At 45.6% G+C, this 21,037-nt stretch overlaps 1 protein-coding gene across 1 annotated transcript in view; it reads left to right on the forward strand.

Annotated features, from left to right (window-relative positions):
• The first annotated feature begins 671 nt into the window (after window positions 1–671).
• LAMC1 (laminin subunit gamma 1) overlaps window positions 672–21,037 on the forward strand; it is a 153,386-nt gene continuing 133,020 nt past the window's right edge. The window contains exon 1 of the mRNA XM_006269647.4: window positions 672–1,242. Coding sequence (XP_006269709.3) covers window positions 864–1,242 — 379 coding nt within the window. The 5' untranslated portion in view covers window positions 672–863. The remainder of the gene's footprint in view (window positions 1,243–21,037) is intronic.

The raw sequence follows: 21,037 nt of genomic DNA on the forward strand, positions 1-21,037 counted from the left end.
AGGCACCGCCATCAGCATTGGTGGCAGCCAATGTCAGGGGTGCACGTGCCCCTGCGTGCACCCCCTACACATCACCAATGCCAAGACACTTTCTAGCACAGCAGTTCCCAAACTGTGGGTCGACCCCAGATGGGTTGGCAACATCAGCGGGTGAGCTCACAGGTGTGGGGGGCTGCGAACGAGGGACCATGCTGAGGAAAGGGGGCCGTGAGCGGGGTCACGCCGAGGAAAAGTTTGGGAAGCTGCTCTAGGATCTTTGGTTAACTGGGTCTTCCCCAGTGCCTGCCTGCCTGCCCCAGCGGCCACCGGGGCATCGAGCCTGTGCTCCGGGACCCGCGCAGGGCAGCCCCCGCCCGCCCTTTGCTCTGGGCAGCCGCCGCGCTTCGTGAGGCCGCTTCTGGAGCGCCCCGGGCCGGGCTGCGGAGCGGGGCCGGGTCCCGCCGAGCGCAAGCACGGGAGCCGGGCAGCCGGCGACAAGCCACGCCCAGGCCAAGAGCCGCGTGATTTGCGGCCAGGGTCCAGCCACTTTGGAGCGCGGCGGCTGGTGCGCGTGATCGCAGCCTGAGGGGGCGGGTCCGCGCAGCGCGGGCTGAGAGCAGAGCAGCCCACCCCCTCGGGCGCGGCCCCTTTAAACTCCGCCGCCCCCTCCTCCCGCCCGGCAGCGGGAGGGGGCGGTGGGGAGGGGAGGCTAGGCAGCGTGTCCCGGCGTGCACCGCGCGCAGCCCCCACCCCTCGTGCGCATCCTGCTCCTCCCTCGCAGCGACGCGGCGGAGCCGGCGCGGCCTCAGCATCTGCGCGAGCCCCGTGGCTGCCGCTGCCACTCCCTGCCCCGGGCCCGTCGCTCGCAGCGCAGCGCCCGCAGGATGAGTGCCAGGCTCGGTGGGGCGCTGGCCGCACTGGCCGCGCTGCTGGCGCTGGCGGGCGCCGCCATGGACGAGTGCGCGGAGGAGCGGAGCGGGCGGGCGCAGCGCTGCATGCCCGAGTTCGTCAACGCCGCCTTCAACCGCAGCGTGGTGGCCACCAACACGTGCGGCTCGCCGGCCGAGGAGTACTGCGTGCAGACCGGCGTCACCGGGGTCACCAAGTCCTGCCACCTGTGCGACGCCTCCCAGCCTCACCTGCGCCACGGTGCTGCCTTCCTTACCGACTACAACAACCAGGCCGACACCACCTGGTGGCAGAGCCAGACCATGCTGGCTGGGGTGCAGTACCCCAGCACCATCAACCTCACCCTGCACCTCGGTGAGTGTGGCCCCCTGCCCTCCCGGCCGCTCCCCCTGCCATCCGAGCAGGCTGAGGGGGTCAGACCCACCTGCAGCAGCGTGTTGTGCCTGGGTCGCTAAGTGCGGCCACATTGGCAAGGGTCTCGGTTGTAGCCCTATTGGTCTAAGAACAGAGGCAGAGCACGCTTTTTGGTAAATCCAATCTCTTTGGTTAGACCAACTCAAAGAACCTTGTCTGCCACCTTGGCAAGGCGGGGGAGCCCGGGAATGGTTTGGGAGACGAAAAGATTGGAGAATCTCTTCCTTTAAACTAGGTTTTTGGGTAGGTTTTCCTGATATTGAACCTAAATTTCTCTTGCGGCAACTTGCGACCGTTGCACCCTGTTCTGTCAGGGTAGATGTGATCTCTTTTATTAGACCACCTAAATAGTTGGGGACAAAAAGCTGGCAAGGAACAATTTTTCCAACTGTTTAGTTGGTCTAATAAAAGAGATCGCATCTACCCTGACAAAACAAGGAGCAACGGTCTCAAGTTGCAGCAAGGGAAGTTTAAGGTAGGTTTTGGGGGAAAAAAATTCTCACTACAAGGGTAGGGAAACACTGGAGCTGGTTACACAGAGAGGGGATTTTCTCTCCATCCTTGGAGGCTTTTAAGACCTGGCTAAACAAAGCCTTGGACTAGGTGACCAGCATAATTTTTTATGATTCTGTGATTCTTCCCAAAGAAGCTTGTCTGCTTTGGTTTAAACTCAGCTTTTAATGCCCTATTCATACTGCAGCTGGGTGTGGGAGTTGTGCTTCTTAGCCAGGAGCACTGGGAGGAGAGACTGAAAAGGCCAGGCCTGGTCAGCGTAGAGAAGAGATGCCTGGTTGGGGGGGGTTGGGACAACATAAGGGTTTGGGAAAAACTAAAGAGGGAGTAAACAGTAAATCAGCGGGGATTTGATTTACTGTTTACTCCCTTCAGCAATGTAAGAACTGGGGGACACAAAATGAAGCTAATTAGGTGTCAAGTTGACCGCTAGGGAAAGGAAGCTCTTTTTCATGCAGGGTGTCTGTCACTCAGGTGTGGGACTCATTGCTGCCAGATATGAAACCTGAGAATTTAGCCAGGTTTGAAAAAGGATTGGATTATTCTTGGAGGAAAGGGGCATGGGTAGCTATTGAGCATGAGAGTTCAGGATACAGTCTCTGAATCAGACCTTCCTAGATCTTAAATGCCAGAGGCTGCAAGCGAGAGAGGGACCTGGTCAGACCCAGTTCACTCCCTTTCAGCATCTGCTCTCTGCCTCTGTGGGGCACAGGAGACTGGATCTAGGATCTGACCCTGTAAATGGCAGTTCTTATGCCTTGAGATCCTCTCAGGGATGCTGCACACTGCTAGCACCATGTACAAGTGTGATTCACAAAGTAAGCCAAAGGTATCAAATGGGAAACTGCAGTGTCTAAAATATTCTGCCCTGCTGGGGTCTTTCTGAGTTCTTTGTAAGAGAAGAAAAAAATCTATTTGTCTGTAGTATAAAAAGGAGTGGAAGCAAAGAGCCATTGTTTTCCCGGGGGGGGTCTTCAGTCTGTCAGGGGGTGCCTTGAGTCCAGAAGGTTGAGAACTGCTCTCCTAGAGACTTCAGTGACCTTTGTTGTATATATGAGACATGCATGATGCTCCCCCTAGTTATTCCCTTCCAGTTCCTGCCCCCCGGTACAATTCTGATGGATGCTCACCAATTAACAACCTGCAGGAGCTGAGAGATGCCTATGTACACTACTATTTTTTGTCATCTAGCTCATGGCCACCAGTGCGGAGCCATAAATCAACAGAAACCTTGCTGTCCTTAGGTTACAAGGGAATTCATTATTCTTCCTCCCCAAAATATCCTTTGCTAGGGGAATTTTCCTGCAGGCCTGGGCCATCTCCTCCTTTAACTTCTAAATCATAAAATCTGGTTCTCCCCTCCTTGCTGAGTACTTGCCCTAACTGGCAGGAGCTCTGCTCTCCCCTCCCTCTCTGCACTAGAGTGGCATGCATTTTTCTTTTTCCCAAACAAGGACTCAGCTTCCTGCTCTCTTCACCCCCACCCTTTCTAAACCATCCCAGCCTGTCATAGGCTTCTTCCCACCCCCTGGATTCTCATCCTTCTAATAAGAACTCTGTCTGAATCTTTCTTGGGATAATGAGAAGAGGGCCAATTGCCCCTTTAACCTTTGTTTCGAGTTGTGGAGATCTCCATGGCAAATCATGCTCATTTCCATCCTCTGAACAGGTCTTTCATGGTAAAGAAAAGAAACAAAATGAACATTGACCAAAAATGTAGACCAAGAACCTGCATGATATTTTGCCTGCGCTTGTCTGGAAAACTTGAACTGCACTTTAAAGATTTTCCTGTCCAAGAGTTACATTTTTGCTTTGTGGTGTTCAAATTTAATTAAAGGCCACAAAGCTCTTCTGCAGCTAATCCCATTGCATGGAAAACAAAGAGAAATGTGTTTGCCCCAAGTAGTAATAAATTGCTGAAACAGATTTCTGCTGTGTGTAAACAGGCAGTCTTCTGGATTCTCACTTTCTTTGCCTTGTTTCAAATACTGTGCTCTGGAAAAAGGCTCTGTAATGAATGGCATCTTTTTACCAGAGGCTTTGATTCTGTTTTGGACATGCTTTTTGGTCTTCTTGATTAGCAGAATACTGTTTTAAAAGTAAGTATATTTATGAAACTTAGTGCTGTGTAAAGTCAAATTTGGGAATTCTGCACATAAACAGTTTATAAATGGAAACCATAGGGGATTGGTTAACAAAGATCTTTAATGTTAAATGTTTGCCAGTTAGCATGTAGATTCAGATCCTACTTTGCTTGATGAAAACTCTTAGTTTAAGTGAAACAATTTACAGTAAATCTCACTCCCTGCTGTCTGCAGAGCAGTAACTATGCCTCAGTCTAATACACATTCAGGACATCAAACTTGCAATTCAGAAAAGGAAAGGTTGGTTAGAAAAGCAGAAGGAAACAAACATATTTCATGTAAATGCTTTGGATTTGTCTTTGTTGTTCTGCAGTGGTATTTATGCTGCTGGAAAGGTAGTGGGTTAAATAATATAAAATTTGCTTGTTTTCAATCATGTTGAACAAACCTCTGAAACCAGCTGCATTTATCAGTAGTTTTAGTTTCTCTGGAAAGTTTTAGTTTAGTAAGTTTCAGAAATTGTTCAATGGCATGTGAGAAAGCAACAAGACGTTGTAAAAATATTTAAATGAGGGAGATTCACTGGCATTTATGGCTTATAAAGTGAAGTGAATGTGGTCTGGAAAGCACTTTTTGAACCAATGTGCTATATAACATCAAATGTGTTGAGGATGATTTGCATATGTGAGTGTACGCATATGCATGTAATGTGATGATAATTTCCAATTTTCTCCTTTTAAGATTTAAGAAATAAACCAGTCTAGCTAGCATTCTCTAAACTCTCTTTGGAACAAAACATTTTGGGCTGTTTCAGCCAAAAGGCAACTTTTTTATTTTTTTTTCCCTCTCCCCTCCCTTCTCCCCCCTCCCCCTTTTTCAAAAAAAAAAAAAAAATTCACAAAAAAATTCATTTACCAATTTAAACTACTTTGCTATGAAAGAAGGGGGGGATTAATGATAAGAAGTTCAGATTACATTATTCAGAATGTGATTAATTGGATGCATAAAAGTGCAAAAGCTGAAAAAGCTAGGGAAAATGGTGTCGTGGTATTACTATAATAATATTTTTAAGGGTCTACAGGATTGTTCAAGTACAGTTGATAAAGGGAAAGAAGATATTTTTGAGATGTTTCAGTCATAAATCTGTGTCTGTGTATTGTTTGGAGTTTTTAATTTAGAAAATTTCTTGTAGGAAATAGTTCTTTTTGCAATTTTCCTAATCTTTTGCTCAAAACATCACTTCTGGTCTCAGGTGTTGGACATAGCTTGCGGAGCCATGCCATCTGGTCTGTAGGGCTCCTAGAGGGCCCAGGAATTTGGGAGTAGGGCTGGACCCACCACTGGAATTTGGGGCCCAGAGAGCCCAGTTGGGGACCTATGTCATCAGCAGCAGAGGGCAAGTGATGCCTGCATTAACCTCCTACAACTCACTGATGCTGCTCACACTGCTACTGGCATTGCTGCTGCTGGCCCCATCGTCTGGTTCCCAAAGAACCCTGAGGTCCAGATCTGGCTCAAAGGATTAGGTGAATTTGACACCCCTGATCTAAAGCAAGGATGTCAGTCTTTCAGCCCACAAGGCCAGATAAAGGTCTCTAGACCAGGGTACAGGATGGATTGGGTCATGCTGGAGCTGGCAGGTAGGGTCAGTCCGTCAGGGCGCCGTGTTCAGAGTACTCCCAGAGTTGGTCACCTGTGTCATGGGCAGCGTGCACTGGGGCTTGTGCTGCAGGCTGTGCACGGGCTGGACCTAGCACTGCGGACAGTGCTTGGAGCCCGGGGACCAGCATGGTGCGCATGCTGTATGCCGCACCTTGCTGGACTGGCCCTCCATGCTGGTTCTCGGACTGGTCTGAATTAGGCCCTAGCCCATCTGTGTGTGCTGGAGCCAGTGTGCAGCCCCAGCCTGGTGGGACATTGTATGCAATGCATGCCCTGTTTTGGTCCCGTGTACCATGCATGGGCAGTGCCCCTGGTACTGGATCCACCCTGTGTGCTGCAGGCACCACAAACCCCAGAGCAGGGCCGGCACTTGCTGTATGCAGTGTGTGGGTGGACCTGGCATTGCTGGTGCTGCATGTGACACCCTACCAGACTAGCCCTGCATGCTGGCTCTGTCACAGCCTGGTCCAGACCAGCCTTGGAGCCAGCATGCAGGTTTGGTCCAGCAGGCTGGGCGCCACATGCACTGCTCACACTTTGGGTGACCTCCTGTTATCATCAGCGCCCCTGGCACTGGGTCCAGCCCACGTACCAGAGTGGCTGTACGTGCTGCATGTGGTGCATGGGGTTGGTCTGAGAAACATGGGCTGGATCCAGTGTCTTACACCCCTGCTCTAGATCCTTCATTATCTGGTCAGAATCTACCTTACTGCCATTTCCTGCTGCTTGTTAATATTGTGTCTGACCTTCTATACTCTTGTATGTACTCAGTTATAAAACACAGCATATTTATATCTAGGCTTTGAAAAAAGGTGCTGTTTTTCTCTTAAAACCATTGAGCTTTTAAATATAATACTAGATTAGTAATGCCTTAGCAACACAGCATAGTTACTGTCAAGAAGTCACCTTCATTTCAAGTTTCTCTTTCCAGGCTTTTTGTACCGTTGTGGAATTTACTCTGGCATGTTTAGATTAGAATATAATTTAAAAAAATCCACTTGCCTGACTTTGAGCTATTTTAATGCTTTTATCTTTTCCCAGTTAACTGGATGGATTATTGTATCTTGAAACTTTAAAGAGCATAAAACTTGCTATAGCTATATAAAGATGTGGTGAAAAAAAAATTGTACGCCTTTTGCTGCTTTTATAGGAGCCTAATGCAGGGAGACGCAATGATATGTTTCTGACTTGTTGTACACTGAAATATCAGAAGCTGGTTAAGATACAGTTTTAGCCTGGAATATGCTATGCATGAATGTATGGGTTGTCAAGGTGAAAGAGAGACTCTTTTTTCAGGCATAACTAAAAACTCATGTAGAACAAGTACAGATTAACTATGTGCCTTCTACTGTGCATACTACTGGTGCATTCAGAATTCCTCAGTAAATAAATCTGTAGATATATAGATATATTTCCTATAAATATAGTAGATCTACAATGGAGGGGCAGATGTTCATTTTTTAGTGGTGAATTATTTGCTGTATTAAAAAAACATAATTTTGATCAACCTGCAAATGAACTAATTTGGCAATAATGTTGTTGGAAGACAATTAGGTACCAATCATAACGGGCTGGTGGTGGCCACCTTTTTGTCTGTGTTTTAATAGTTAAAATACTCACCTGAGCTGGGGGAGACGCTTTCTATCTTGGTGAGGCACAGTGAAGATTTGAAAATGACTGTAGCATGGTGGCTAGGGCACTCACCTGGGCAGTGGGCACCGAAGAGTTATTTGTATACAAAGTAGAACAGCTTCAACAAGAGATCCACGCCAGACTTCCTAACAACTTGGTTAATGCACCTTCCTGAGATGATGGACACCTGGATTTAAGCTGCTGTTGTGAATCAGCCCAAAACAGGGACTTGAGCGGATGTCTCCCAAATCCCAGATGAGTATCCTCATCACTACTTCTTCCTGTGTCCTTGTCATGCACAGACAGTAGCTCTTTCCACTGCTTCAGCAAGATCCTCCTTCATACAGGTTTCACCAAGAAGTCAGCAAACAATTATGTGCTCCACAGTCTTGCTCTTTACCTTGCTATCCTAATCACTGAGATGTTTCATAAAAAGTGGGGGGTACTACATTGCCCATCTGGTCTTGTTAAAAATGACATTAAATATATTTTTCTGTTTATTAAAACTTGCTAACTTTTTGCATTTGGGTTGGCCCAAAATCAGCTCTTCACTGATCCCAACAAATCAATTATTAACAAAGCCCTACTGAAGTCCTATATTCTTGAACCTGTAGTTTACAGAACTTAGAGTGGGTGGAGGTTGGGAAATGATAGTATATTACTATTTTGTCCTTTACGTTATTGTCATTTAAAAATAGCAAAGTGTAGCTCATAATATACCTATCCATGCACCATCTATCTTCCAGTGGAGCACTGGGGAGAAATATGGAATATTGACCAGTGTTACATATGTCCTTCGTTGATCTTAGCCTTGTCACTGAGACTGTTTACACACACAAGCTGTTACCTGCTGGACCTAATTGCTGTTTTAACAAAAATGTATGCACTGTGAGAGCAGGGAAAAAAATTGAATTGTTGCAAGTAATTTGTTTGTTTTTATATAGTTACACATAAATCCAACTGGTTGACTACTCTTATTTCTGTGTAGTCTCGGTGCTGAGAGAGCGCCCGGAGTTAACTTACCTTTTTTGGAAGACCCTTGCATTATTCTTCTTCTGTGCTCATTTCTTTCTGGTCTTGTGTTCACTTCCTCTTTTCAGCTCAAACACTTAACCTGGCTTCCTGTTAAGGTTTCCACCTTGTCTCATTCCTGTGCCTCTCGAACTCAGGTGGTTCTGCTGCTGTTGTCCAGTCGCTTTTGTGGAAGTGCTCTTGCTCTCTGTGGTTGTCCAATACTAGCTATCACAGAACCTGTAGTCCCAGGGCTCTGTCCTTTCTATTAAAGATGCAGCCCCCATAGCACACTGGTTACTGTTCGGCAGCAATACAGAAGACCCGTCTGCATAAAGTCAAGAGGTTAAAGATTTTTGCAAGCCTTGTTAAGGCACATCAGGTTTAATAGCCAGCAGAGCAAAGCTGAGTGATGTGGGTGGCATTGTGTCCAGCTATTTTCCAGCTGATATGACTAGGGATATGTTTTATAGTTGGGTTAAGTGTGGGTGGCCTTGGGTACAAGTTCAGATGAAGGATTGAATTTGTGCCTCTGGAGTCCTAGTGAGATGCTTTAACTTAGGTTTTCAACCTTTTTTGGTCAGGGTACCCCTGGTGGTCAGTCAAGAAGCAAGGAGTCCCTCAGTGGCTGGTCAATGAGTGGGGCAGGGTTGAGGATGACCCCGCAGGGCAGCGTACCCTCAGTTGAAAACCCCTGCTTTAATTACTTTGTTACTGCAGCCCTCATCTACGTGAAGTAGAGCCATGAGTTTGTCGCTGTGTTCTGGAAAACAATTTGATCCATAGTACCTTAGCAGAGCCGAGAGGGTCTAGAAGACATTTGCTGTTCTTCATACTGTGGATGTGTCTTATGGGAGGGGTGGCTGATCTGTGGCACAGGTGCCACAGATAGTATGGGCAGCCTGTGTGTGGAATACCACAGATCAGGTAGAGGATAGGCAACACAGTGGCAGACATGGCAGGGAGCTAGCAGCAGATGAATTAGGGAGCACAAGGCAGGGAGCAGAAAACAGAGCAGCAGATTGGGCAAGGGAAAGGGATCAGAGTGGCACTTGAGAAGGGTATGCAACTAATTTATGGCACACCTACCAAAAAGGTTGGCCCACACTGTGTTCTGGGATGTTTTATTATACAGAATGTTAAGAAATTAAGAGACCTGTCCACACTATGCTCCTGCCCAGAGGTGTCATACATGGTACTGGAAAGCAGCTGTATGTTCTGGCTTAATAATATGCATGAAACATGGTAATTATATCTTTCATGCTTAGCAAATATTGACCATGTTTGTAAGTGGCCTGTATAGAGAGCTGAATGTCCCTATTTATAGAAAACAATGATGGTTTCAGAATACCTTTTATTGAACCAACATAATAGATGGGGAGGTGTTGCTCAGATACTGAATGCCTTTCTCAGGTCTGGGAAAGAAAGTGATGTAGCCTAGGCTAAATACCAAGTAAACTGTTGAAATTGATAGCGTAGAGTTATGAGGTCAAGCTTACCAGTGTATTCAAACCAACACTGAAAAAACAGTGTTCCTCATTTCCCTCTAAATGCAACTATGTACAGGTTTCCCTTGCTTTATGCTGTACGTGCGTTCCTGGAAAGTGGCACATAACTCTTATTCACATAAAGGGAACCCACTTTACAATGTAACAAATAGGGCTACATTCTAAGACCTTGACTGTACTGACCCCCAGGCCCATTTCTACCACTTTTACAAGACAACAGCAGACAGTACACACAAGCACAGGGCACTATCATAATGGGGATGGCAACTACAGAAACGTGTTGCAGACAATTAGTGAAGACCATAGATCTACACATGAGACTGTTTTGATGTGTGTCACTCCCACAATGCATGGCACAAAGCAGCTGATTGTAGGCTTCCCCCACACCAATTGCATACAAGTGAATTTACCTCGCATATAACAATTTTTTGGTATAAAAAGGGTCATTGCATAAGAGTGAATTTGCACATACAGAACCCGCATGAAGCGAGGGAAACCTGTACAAGAAGAGATGCTACCATATTTGCTCAAATCCAAGACAGTTTTGCTTCCATTCAACATGGTGGGGGGTGGGAAAGAACCCCCTTGCCTCGGAGTACAAAGACGGGGGGGGGGGGGTGAAGTGCAGGTGGCTCCAGTTCTTGGGACTTGGGGGTTTCAGCCCCAGGCTTGGGACTCGGGTTGCAGCCCCAGCTACTGCCTCCCCACCCTGCCTCTGCTCCCTATGCCCTGCCTGCCCACCCCCATTGCTGTTTATCCTCAGTTGTGGCCCCAGTCCTGGTCCAGTTCCCAGCCCCAGCCCAGGATGGTTCCAGCCCCTACTTGGCCATGCAGGGGTGATGGTGGTGGCAGCTCTGGCTCCAACCAAGGTAATGGGGAGATGCAGACACAGGTTTATGCAGGCACAGGTACTTCAGGCGGAGGCAGCACTGGTGGGCATAGGCACTAAGGGGGAAGTGGCAGAGGGCAAGGTGCGGGGAGGCACAGGCACTGAGGGGTGAAGTGGCAGAGGGGTGTAAACACCGTGAGGGGGAAGAGGTGTGGGGGGGATGCAGGCATCAGGGGGGCAAGTGGTAGGGGGTAAGGTGCGGGGTATACAAGCACTAAGGGGGAAGAAGTGGTAGGGGGCAAGGGAATGGGCACCATGAGCAGTGGAGTGGGAGCTAATTGGGGGATAACAAGTTACATCCAATCAAGCCATTTGATTCCTGACTGCTTACCTCCATGCTGCTGCTTTCCCCCCTGCAGGGGGGATAGGGACACATTTTAAGATGACTGTCCAATAATTTGATTCTATACATGGAATATTATAATAGATTTATGCAGTTTCGATGTATAGAATCTTATTTTTGGAGGGCCATCTCTTGGATTGGGGTAAATATGGTACTTTCTCACCAGACCCATTCAGTTGCTAACTTTTGTTTCCCACTCTAATTACTCACCCAGTACAGTGATGTCCTGTATTTTGCTTTAGGTATAATAAATATGTGTGATTACTTATGTTCTTTTCACAAAGTGCAATTTGGGATGTGATTTGCCGTTTGAAGGCATTTATGAGGAAACATGGGCAGAAAGTCAATGTACATGTTTAGCTTCAGGTTGGACTTGCCAGTTGTTCACTTTATCCAGGATTTTGAGTATAGATCAACAGCTTCCCTTAAGGGATACAACACAATTTAATTTTATTTATTAACAGTCTTGGTTAGATAAATTTGTGGTTGCTTGTTTAGTTTTTAAACATTAGCATTCAGGTTGTCATTTGATAGTAACCTTACTAATACATTTTTATGTTGCCGGTTGGGGTTTTCTTATAAAATAACCAAAGCACTACTTTTTAAGAATACATTAAAGCAGTAGCTGAAATTCTGCATGCGGTTGTTATATCAATTTATAGATAGTATTGTAGACTTCAGCTTTTGAATTTTGTATTTGCAGTGCTGTAATCCTGGCATTTTCAAGATTGCTGTTTTGTTACATATATAAGTAAAATATCAATCACAATATTAATTTATTTAGTTTTTGCATCAGTATTTTTAGGAATTTGTTTCAGTTGAAATGGAGAATGATATTTTCTTGTCTTATAATAAGAACGTTAAAATCACAGGTCCATTTTATCTGGAAAGAGTAATTCCTGCTAGTGGTATTAGGCTAGAAGGTCTGTCATTTTCACTAATAAACAACCACTATAACAGAGTGAACTAGACTGTAAACCACTTGGGTTGGAAGGTGCAAATGCAAGGTCTTGGGTTAGCCATGAGTATTTTTAACTCGGCACAGAATAAAGTTGTCTGATATGAAGCTGAAAATGGTCATTAATTGTTTAGGGTAGTGAATATATTCTTTAATACATGAGAACAGGATGATAAATGTAGCTCCTTGATGTAAATTTCCCTGTTCTAGTCAAATTAAATTGGACCTATAATCTTTCTTTTGTACAGTGTCTTTTTATCTAGGAAGCAAAGAGTATTTAATCTGGAAGAAACCTCTCATCTGAGAGCAGTGACTCTTACTGTGCAATTTGTCAGGAAATCCTTTAGAGACTTTGTTAAATCAAGGTCTGGGAATGGCTTGCTGAGCACTTCAGTGACTTCACTGTGGTATTTGTGGAGCCCTGAGGGGACTCTATTTTAGTTAGTCTCACAAAGGCTTGATTTACATTTTGCAGGTTTCAACATGAGTAGTTAAGAGATCAGCTTTTTAATGGTGAGCAGTTGTTCAGTGCAGTTATATAAAGTTGCTTTAAAGCTCTTTATCTCTGTCACCTCCCACACAACCTTTAAATTCTTAAATTTTCTCTAATTCCTTTCTCTTGCATCTCTTTCTTGGTACACTGATGGCAATACATGAGGCATTTGGGAATACTATACATGGCTGGGTATTTATTTTAGGGATGGAGTGAGAGTTGGGATTATGTTGCATTTTGTTGCACAAAATAGCTGCTTATTTGTGGTACTCAGTATGAATTGCTGGAGGGATTTATCATTAGATTTAACACACTCAAGGAGCTGCATTTGTAGTTTTTAATGGTAGCTGTTACTTGTTCTGGTTTTGTAGCTGGTTGTACAAATTATGGTTTATTTGGTAGAGTGCAAGTTACAATACAAATATCAAAACTCATTCCAGTTAGGACTTTCTCTTGAAAATGAAAAAAGTGTAAATTTCAATAAAAACTGACAGCACCAGAAATTCTAATCTCTGGCTAATTGCGATTCTTAAATTGCAGTATAAGAGAGCATGAAAATGGCAAGAGTTACAAAACTAAGGGTAAAAGATAAGTCTTACACTTGTAGTATTAAGTATTTATATTATAAAGTTTCAGTTCCTCAGTTACTGTTACATGTGAGTTGTTTTGCAGAACTTGTTTCAGATTTAAATAATTTTACACATTTAAGTACAGGATCAGGGCCTCTGTCTCCCATGTATAATTTGAAAGCAGTCAAAAGAATGTAATGGGTGATAGTTAAACTAGACAGCCTCCAAATCCCTGAGCCAGGATCATGGGTGTGTGTATGGATAAGAGCTGTCTTATGATATCTTCACATTTTTTGTTCTATTTATAAGTTTGTTTTGTTTTTTATTACTGCTCATCATTCTGTATTGTACTGACTCATAGAATGTTAATGAGTTTTCTTTCCAAAATTGTTCTGTCTGTTTTGCATGTGGGAGACCTGGCACAGCTATTGGTATTTTTTCTAATGTAGACCAGTCCTTGTTTGAACAAATGTAAGCTAAACTGATTTTAATCAAGGATTGAACTTGTTTGGAAGGGACCTTACAAGGTAGTCTAGTCCAGTGGTTCTCAACCTTTTTTTGTACCAGGACCCATTTGTAAACATTGATGGCAAGTCCCAACCCAGTAAATAGTTTAAGTAGAAAACAGCCCCCTGGCTCTGCCAGTGCCCCTTACTCCTGACCTGTTGCCCCTTGCCCCCAGCCTCCTCCAGTGTGTGTGGGGGGAGAGGATGTGGGGCATGGGATGCCCCAAGCAGCCCCTTGCAGGCTGGTACTCTGAGAGCCTGCAAGGGAAAACCCACAGTTTCCTGTGTTTTTCTCCTTAAAAGGAGAATCCATTTTTAAAGTTTGTTTGTGACCCTTTCATATATTTTTGTGACCCACTTTTGGGTTGCGACCCATGGGTTGGGAAACACTGGTCTAGTCCAGCTCCCTGCTGCAGGCAGGATCGTTCCTACTAAACCATCCCAGCCACATTCCTGTCTAGCCTGCTCTTTAAAACTTCCAAGAATGGAGATTCCACAGTTTCTCTAGGTAGCCTGTTCCAGTGCTTGACCATCCTCCTAGTCAATGCTCCTCCTGATCTCCAACCTAAACTTCCCTTGCTGAAGTCAGGCCATTACTCCTAGCCCTGCCCTGCCCCCCTACAGCCACAGAAACACCCATTGTCATTCTCTCTTTAATCATCCTTCAAGTACTTTGAAGTCTTTCAAAATCCTCCCTCAGTCTCCTCTCTCCAGGTTAACTAACCCTAATTCTTTTAGCCTTTTCTTATAAGTCTTGCCTCCAGGCCTCTAATAATTTTTTGTTGCTCTGCATGGGCCACTGGACTCTTTCCATTGCTCAATGGAAATTTTTCTTTGCTTTTAACTTTGTGTCAGCCACTTGCAAGGGTATCCAACAAAATATAAGAAGGGAACTATTGTTACAAATAAGTGGAGAGTACCATGTACCCACATGTATTTGCATATAAGACTACCCTAATTATAAGATGACTCCCTGATAATTAGATTCTATATCAGGAACATTTATAATTTTGTTATAATTTTCCAGGTATAGACCCTAGCTGTTGGAGATTTGCCTTGAATTTGTCCCCTTCCCACTGCTACTGGAGGGAAACTGTCAGAGCCTGTTCTTCCCAAGCCTGAGCAAGTGAGGCAAAATTTTCATATAGGCAAATTACTACAGGTATCCATAGACTTCATTAGAATTGATGCAGCTTACCTTGCTGGACATTGCAGGTTTTAGTACAGTTACTCCATAAACACCCTTTTATGTAGCACTTTTGTGTACCTACTTCTATATTGGGGCAGGCAATTATTTCAGCAGGAGGGCCGCTTAGTGAAGCTTGGTGTGCTGTCGAGGGCCGCAAGAGTAGCCCCGTCCCTTGACATGTGCTCTTTCCCCTGGTCACCATCTTGGGACTGGAAATCCTGCCCCCTAGCCCCTGACCTTTGCCACCGGAAGTCCCTCCTCTTCCCCTCTAACAATACTCCTTTTGGTGCGGGGGAGGGTTGCCATCTTGGCACCATAAAAAAACCAATCATACACTAAAACTCAAACACCTACTATAACATTTTAATTTTATTACAAAAAATGTTTTTCTCATGATTTGTGTTTGCATGCTGTATATAGAGATGATTGCATAACTCAAAAATAAAGTCTTACTCTTGTCTATAGTGTGGGGGAGGATGTGTGTGAGGGGTGTGTCTGGGGGACAATAGTGTGGGGGGGGTTGTGTGGTATGGGGTTTGAGGGAGGGTGGAGGCTGTGGGGGCAGGGTGTGGGGTTTGAGGGAGGGTGGGTGGTATGGGGACCCCCTCACATGCCCCTCCATGCTGCATAGCCCCCTCTGGTGGCAGCAGCAGCAAGTGGGGGCACTCGGGGTGCTTGTGTCTGGTGCAGGCACTGCCATTGGTGGTATGTGGCTCCAGCCAGCACTGCACATGGTGGCGATGAGTGCAGCCAGGCCAGCTGTGGGGAGCCTCTCTATCGTGCAAGGCTCCCCACAGCGCGCATGCAGCTTCTGCTCTCATGCGCCACTGGAGGAAGCCCTGCATGATGGAGCTTGCTGCCTTGCAGGTCCCGGGACTCTGCTGGAAGTGGAGGGGACTTCCCTGCAGAGTGGGGGCTCCCTGCTTCCCAGCGGAGTCCTGGGACTTTCACAGCAGGGAGCGGGGAAGGCAGCTGGCTTCATTGTGTGGAGCTTCCCCTGGTGGCATGTGAGTGCGGAAGCTGCATGTGCACCATACGATAGAGGTGGGCCAGCTTGGCTGTGCTCCTTGTCACCACATGCAGCATTGGTTGGAGCTGCTCACAGGTGGCGGCAGGCAGCACCTGCACCGGGCACAAGCCCCCTTAGCACCCTCACGTATTGCTGCTGCTTCTGGAAGGGGCTGTGCACCATGGTGGGCGTGGGGGAAGAAGGGGAAGTGTGTGGGTGTCCCCACCTCCCCCACCCTCTGTTACACCCACACACCCTCCCCACCTGAGATCTGCACTCTTGCCACTCCCCTGGGCATGGGCTCTACTCTGCCACCAGCCCAATGCTCTGCCTTCCTGCCCAGCTGCAGCTTCCCCAGCTACAGCTCCCCACCCCTGCCCCCGTTGCTTACCTGCCTGGTGCCCAGAGCATGTGGGATGCATGGGAAACCAAGCAGGTCCCCAGGTGGCTGCAGTAGAGGCAGCAGCAACCGCACCCAGAAACTGCGTGCTGGCTGGGCTGCGCCCTTCCGTGCGCAAGGGTGGGAGCGAGGTGTAATAGGATACCTTGTAGGGCCAGGGGGGAAGGTGTATTTGTAGGTGCTTTACTTCCACCCTGGTGGGTAGAAGGGCTAGGTGGGGATACAATTAATTGGTGAGCACCTCCAGTTCAGGTGAAATTGGCCTGCAAGCCGCATTTTGCTTGCTCCTGTTCTATATGGTATAAACGATACATGATATCAGTCCAAAGCCAAAAAGCTCATGATTTACTGTAAAGCTCATTGGGCTGGGCCTCAGCAGAGTCAACAGCATGTCAAGCCATGGTGACCCTACAGCTCAGCACTATCCTTGTGTGTGTATTCCAGATTATGCCCTTCCCTTCTCTTCTCTGCCCCCCCCATCCATGTGCTGATTAGCCCCTCATTCATGACTGGAACTAGAGCCCTGCTACCACCTAGCCAAACCCCAAATCACAAGGGAGCTTCTACATCAGCCTGCACCCCAAACTTTCTGCCCCCACTCTTTCCCATCCACATTTGGCCATACAAAGTCTGGGGAAGCCCGGCAGCCCCCTCCAGCCTGCCCCAGCTCCCCTCCAGGGCCATGCGGGCTGCACCTACCTGAAGCCCAGGGATCCCCCTTCCCTCAGGAGGAGCCTCAACTCCAGGGCGCTGGGGGAAGTCTTAGCTGGGTGGATGGGACAGGAGCTGTTCTGGCAGCAGGTGCCTGGGGCTGGCTTGCAGTGCTGCACAGGGCAAGGCGGGAGGTGGGGCTGTGGCCAGGGCTTCACTTGCTGAGGGGCTCCAGAGAAGTGTCACTGGCTCCAGGCAGGTGCAGGGTGCTAGCTGCATGATCCTAGCACCTGGGGCAGCTCCCACCAGCTCTGAACCATAGGCTGGCAGGTTGCTACTGGTGCAACCTGAGCTGGAGCACCAGGGCCCAAGCGCGGCTCGCCCAACTGCTGCTGTTCAGAGCTGGGTAGGCAGGCGGGAGGCCCTGCTTCTGCCCAGTATCCCCCACGGCACCAGCAGAGGCTGGAGCTGGAGCTGTTGGGGCCCAAACATGGATCACCTATGCCCTGCTGCATGTTGCTAGGTGGTCAGGCAGGGCTCCTTCCATCCAGTGGGACTGCAGTACTAGCAGAGGCTGGAGCCTTTTCAGCATCCACTTTCTGCCACTGTGTGACATGGGAGACTAGACAAGATGGACCTAGGTTCTGCCCCAGTAAATGGCATTTCTTATGTTCTTAAGGAGGTGAAGCTTTTTCTTTTTTCTTTTTTAATTATTAAAAACATAAATAATTGCTGGCTGCTGACTTCAAAATTGTGTGTGCATGTATGCACACATATATACAGGTAAGGGGGAGATAAAGACAAAAAAGAAAGAAACTTAAAAATGCTTATCTCACTGAAGTGTTGTTCATCTCTTGCTTGGAAGGTGACAAAGTTAGTTATTCTGCCCATTACAATGAAGCTGATGACAACTGCTAAACTGAGAACTCTTATGCTGTGAGATTAGGTAAATTATTCAAAGAAGTACCTCTGTTTTCTTTGGGAATTATACTAGAGTGTTATGGGACTAAAAATTGCTTTTCTTGGTATGCCCGTAGCATGGTACAAAATAACATGGCACTGTTACACTTGTACGTTATGCCATATAAAATACTCATGAAGTAAGACTCCTAAATTTATTTAATATAGAAATGTGGAATCTAAGTGAAGAGTTGTCTCCTTGACTGTGAAAGTATTTAAGAGAAGTAGAGGTTTAAAAAATGGATGAATTATATTTAAAAGAAAAATGCTGAACTGTCATATTTTATTATTTTCCTCGGGGCCACTCCCATGAAATCTCATCCTGTTTGAGAGAGATTTTTAAAAGCTCTTTCATTGCTAGATGACCTTCAACATTTTGCTTTTGAAGTTCCTGGTAAAGCATTTCTTGTTTCCATGCTGTGCTTGTTTGGGATATTACAGTGTGATGGGCATTGAATAGATGCTTCTAGTAGTAATTATGCCTGCAATACTGACTGGCAAAACAGCTGTATTCAGCTCTGACTATGGCTATAGCTCCAGATATTAGCTATTAATGGAAATGGCCTGATCAGATCCACACAGGTTATGGTGCAGAGCTGGTTTGTGAGCTGGATCTGACAGCTGCTCCAGCCAGTCTGGTATCTACCTTGTGCCACTCATTTGGTCTGAGGGCTCAGATGAGTCTGAAACTCCTGGTTCAGAGCAGTAAGTGTAGCTTCTTAATGTGAGTTTGTAAGGTGCAAGAGGCAAGGATTTCTTAGTGACATCTTTTTTGTATGACCTGTATAGCTTGTCTAACTCCATCTCAACTTTCAAATCAGGTCTTCTGAAGAAGAATGTTTTGCATTTGCAAGTTTGTCTAACTCTAGCCCAACTGTGCAATTAATTCAATAAAAGATCACTAAGAAATCCTTGCTTCTCACATAATTCCCGGAGCATCATGAGTACAATATGGCTGTAACGCTACTAAAGTAAGGTGTACAATTCTGGCTCTTTTGGGGGTTTACTTCTGCATTTTTTTTTTTTTAATTGAAAACTTCAAGTTGTGTACTTGTCTGTGGTATGTTGTGGTCTTGGAAGAGCGTAGAACTTGTGAAATCATAGATCAGCTGTTCTCTGCAATATTTCTGGTTCTGTCAGAGACCTCCTCTGTGGCTGTGAACTAACAACTTTTCTGCTTTAATATTGATCCCCATATTTCAGATGAAGAAACTAACTGCACAGTAGTAGTGTTTTGCTTGTGATATAGGTTTTGAGATCCTCTGATCAAAGATGTGGTACAAGTTCAGAACAGTTAAATGACTGAAGGTATGGCAGCTGACTACCATGAATGCAGAAGAGATAGGCATCTGGTACAAATCAGGAAAGGACAAAGATTTGGCTCCTCTTTTGCTTTTGAATCTTGCTTTAAGTAAAGTTCTCCTATGATGTTATCTAAAAAGCTGCTTGGCAACTGTCTGGCATGCAGTTTATAAAGCTATATGGGTAGGAAATGTGTGTGGTGCCTGGAACCAACAGGGAGCCAGTTCAGAGGATAGTTATTTTTCCCTTGGCATCCTTGCCTTTAAATGGCCAATGACTAACTCAGCATTGCGTTAACTTCTGGGCTTGCATGTGGGTTGCCTGAAATTGTAAAAAGCTGGGTGGGGTAGTTCCACCTTGGCACAGATTTAATTCAGCATGTATTGCTTTAATGTTATGATTTATTATCTAGTGCTTGCCATGATGCACCTAGCTAGACACCCTAGCATTAGAGCCTCATTGTGCTTGCTGCTGTTTGAATGCTAGAAGTGTTAGGCCCTGTGTTAGAGGAAAGTAACATTATTTTTTGATACAAGGGAAACAACGTTTTGAACTACTTACTACATTAATGTTCCATCCTTGCAGAAGTTAGAGAGTGGGTTTTAAATTGGTACATGTTTCTTGGGAGTGGATTGCTGTACTCTCTTAATTCTGATCAAACAAAGGCTGCCTTTCTTTCAGTCTTGATGCAGCTATTTTTACTGAACTTTTTCTAGAATAAAATGTCTTTTGGATCTTTCATATCAAAGGGCCATTTTGACAATTTGTTATGCCTTTTAGTTGCTTGTGAATAAAGATGGTGAAATGAAAACTCAGGACCAGAATATGTAGCTTACTGTATTGGGAAAATCTCCCCTTGCGATGAGTGGAAGGAAAATAAATGTCCTGGGGGAAAGCTAGTGTTTGGTCTCTGGGCTCCTATATATATGTAGTGAGGCTACTCCAACATGCTGTAATTGCAGCATATTGGAGCAGAATCAAATAATAGAATATGCTGGAGCCTGGTAATTACTGCACTACAGTAGACTCCAGCATCATTTGCATCAGTGTCCCAGCGCTGAAAAATGGCAGTGAGGGGCCGCCATTTTTCAGCGCAGGGACACTGATATGCATGATGCTTTGGGTGCTTTAATTAGTATGGCTGCTTATTAAAGCCCAGCCCCCTGCCTTTTGGAGCACATTTATAAACTCCCTTTGTAACTGAAGTACTAAAATGCTTTAGTTGCAGTGCTTATAGCATACTGGTTACTGTTCAACTGCAATACAGTAATGTTGCATTGCTAAATCAAAAACACTAATTTAATTTTCTCCTGTGGAAATTCTGTAGCCTATTGGGATTATGCTGTTTTGAAGTGTGTTCACCTGCAGTGCCTTTAATACACACTTCCTGTGGAATACAGCGTCCTCCATAGCAGTTGTCAAGGGAGAAGTTGTATTTTGAAAAGTTTGTTGGATTGGTGCACTTGTGTGGAGGAGCACTGTTCCTTCTTGAAGAGATTCTACCATATTTCAATACTACCATATTGAGTGCTCCTCTGGCTCTGAGAGTTACTGGGCGTAGGTCAGTTCATGTGCCTACTTCATTGTCTGGCATAACGGAAAATAGCTTCCACCTTCCATATTTGCTTTTTCAGAGATTTTAAACTTTGACTGTGTTCCTCCAGAGGTATCCTATGGGTCCCTCTATTTATACCCTTTGAATAACGGTACCATTTGCTGTTGAGCAGCATCTCATCAGTTGCTTAATGGAAAACAGGGAACTAATTAAGAATATTAATTGTAAACATCTTGCCACCATAAACAATATAATCATCCTTTTTTTTTAATTTATTCCCATACCTTCTGCTCTGCTCACACTCTCTGCAGCCTGCATGTCTTTATGTTTTGTGGTCTCCTTCCCTGTATTTCGAATGTGGTTTCCTGCTGCCCAGTTCTGTTCTTATGCTACCAGCAAACACATTGTGCCCCCCCCCCATAAGTAGTACAACCTTAGTATAACAACCCCACACTTTAAAAAATCACAACAGTAGAAACTAGTCCTTTCATTATTATGATG

Source organism: Alligator mississippiensis, chromosome 5 (genome assembly GCF_030867095.1).
Source record: "Alligator mississippiensis isolate rAllMis1 chromosome 5, rAllMis1, whole genome shotgun sequence".
Classification (NCBI taxonomy): domain Eukaryota; kingdom Metazoa; phylum Chordata; order Crocodylia; family Alligatoridae; genus Alligator; species Alligator mississippiensis.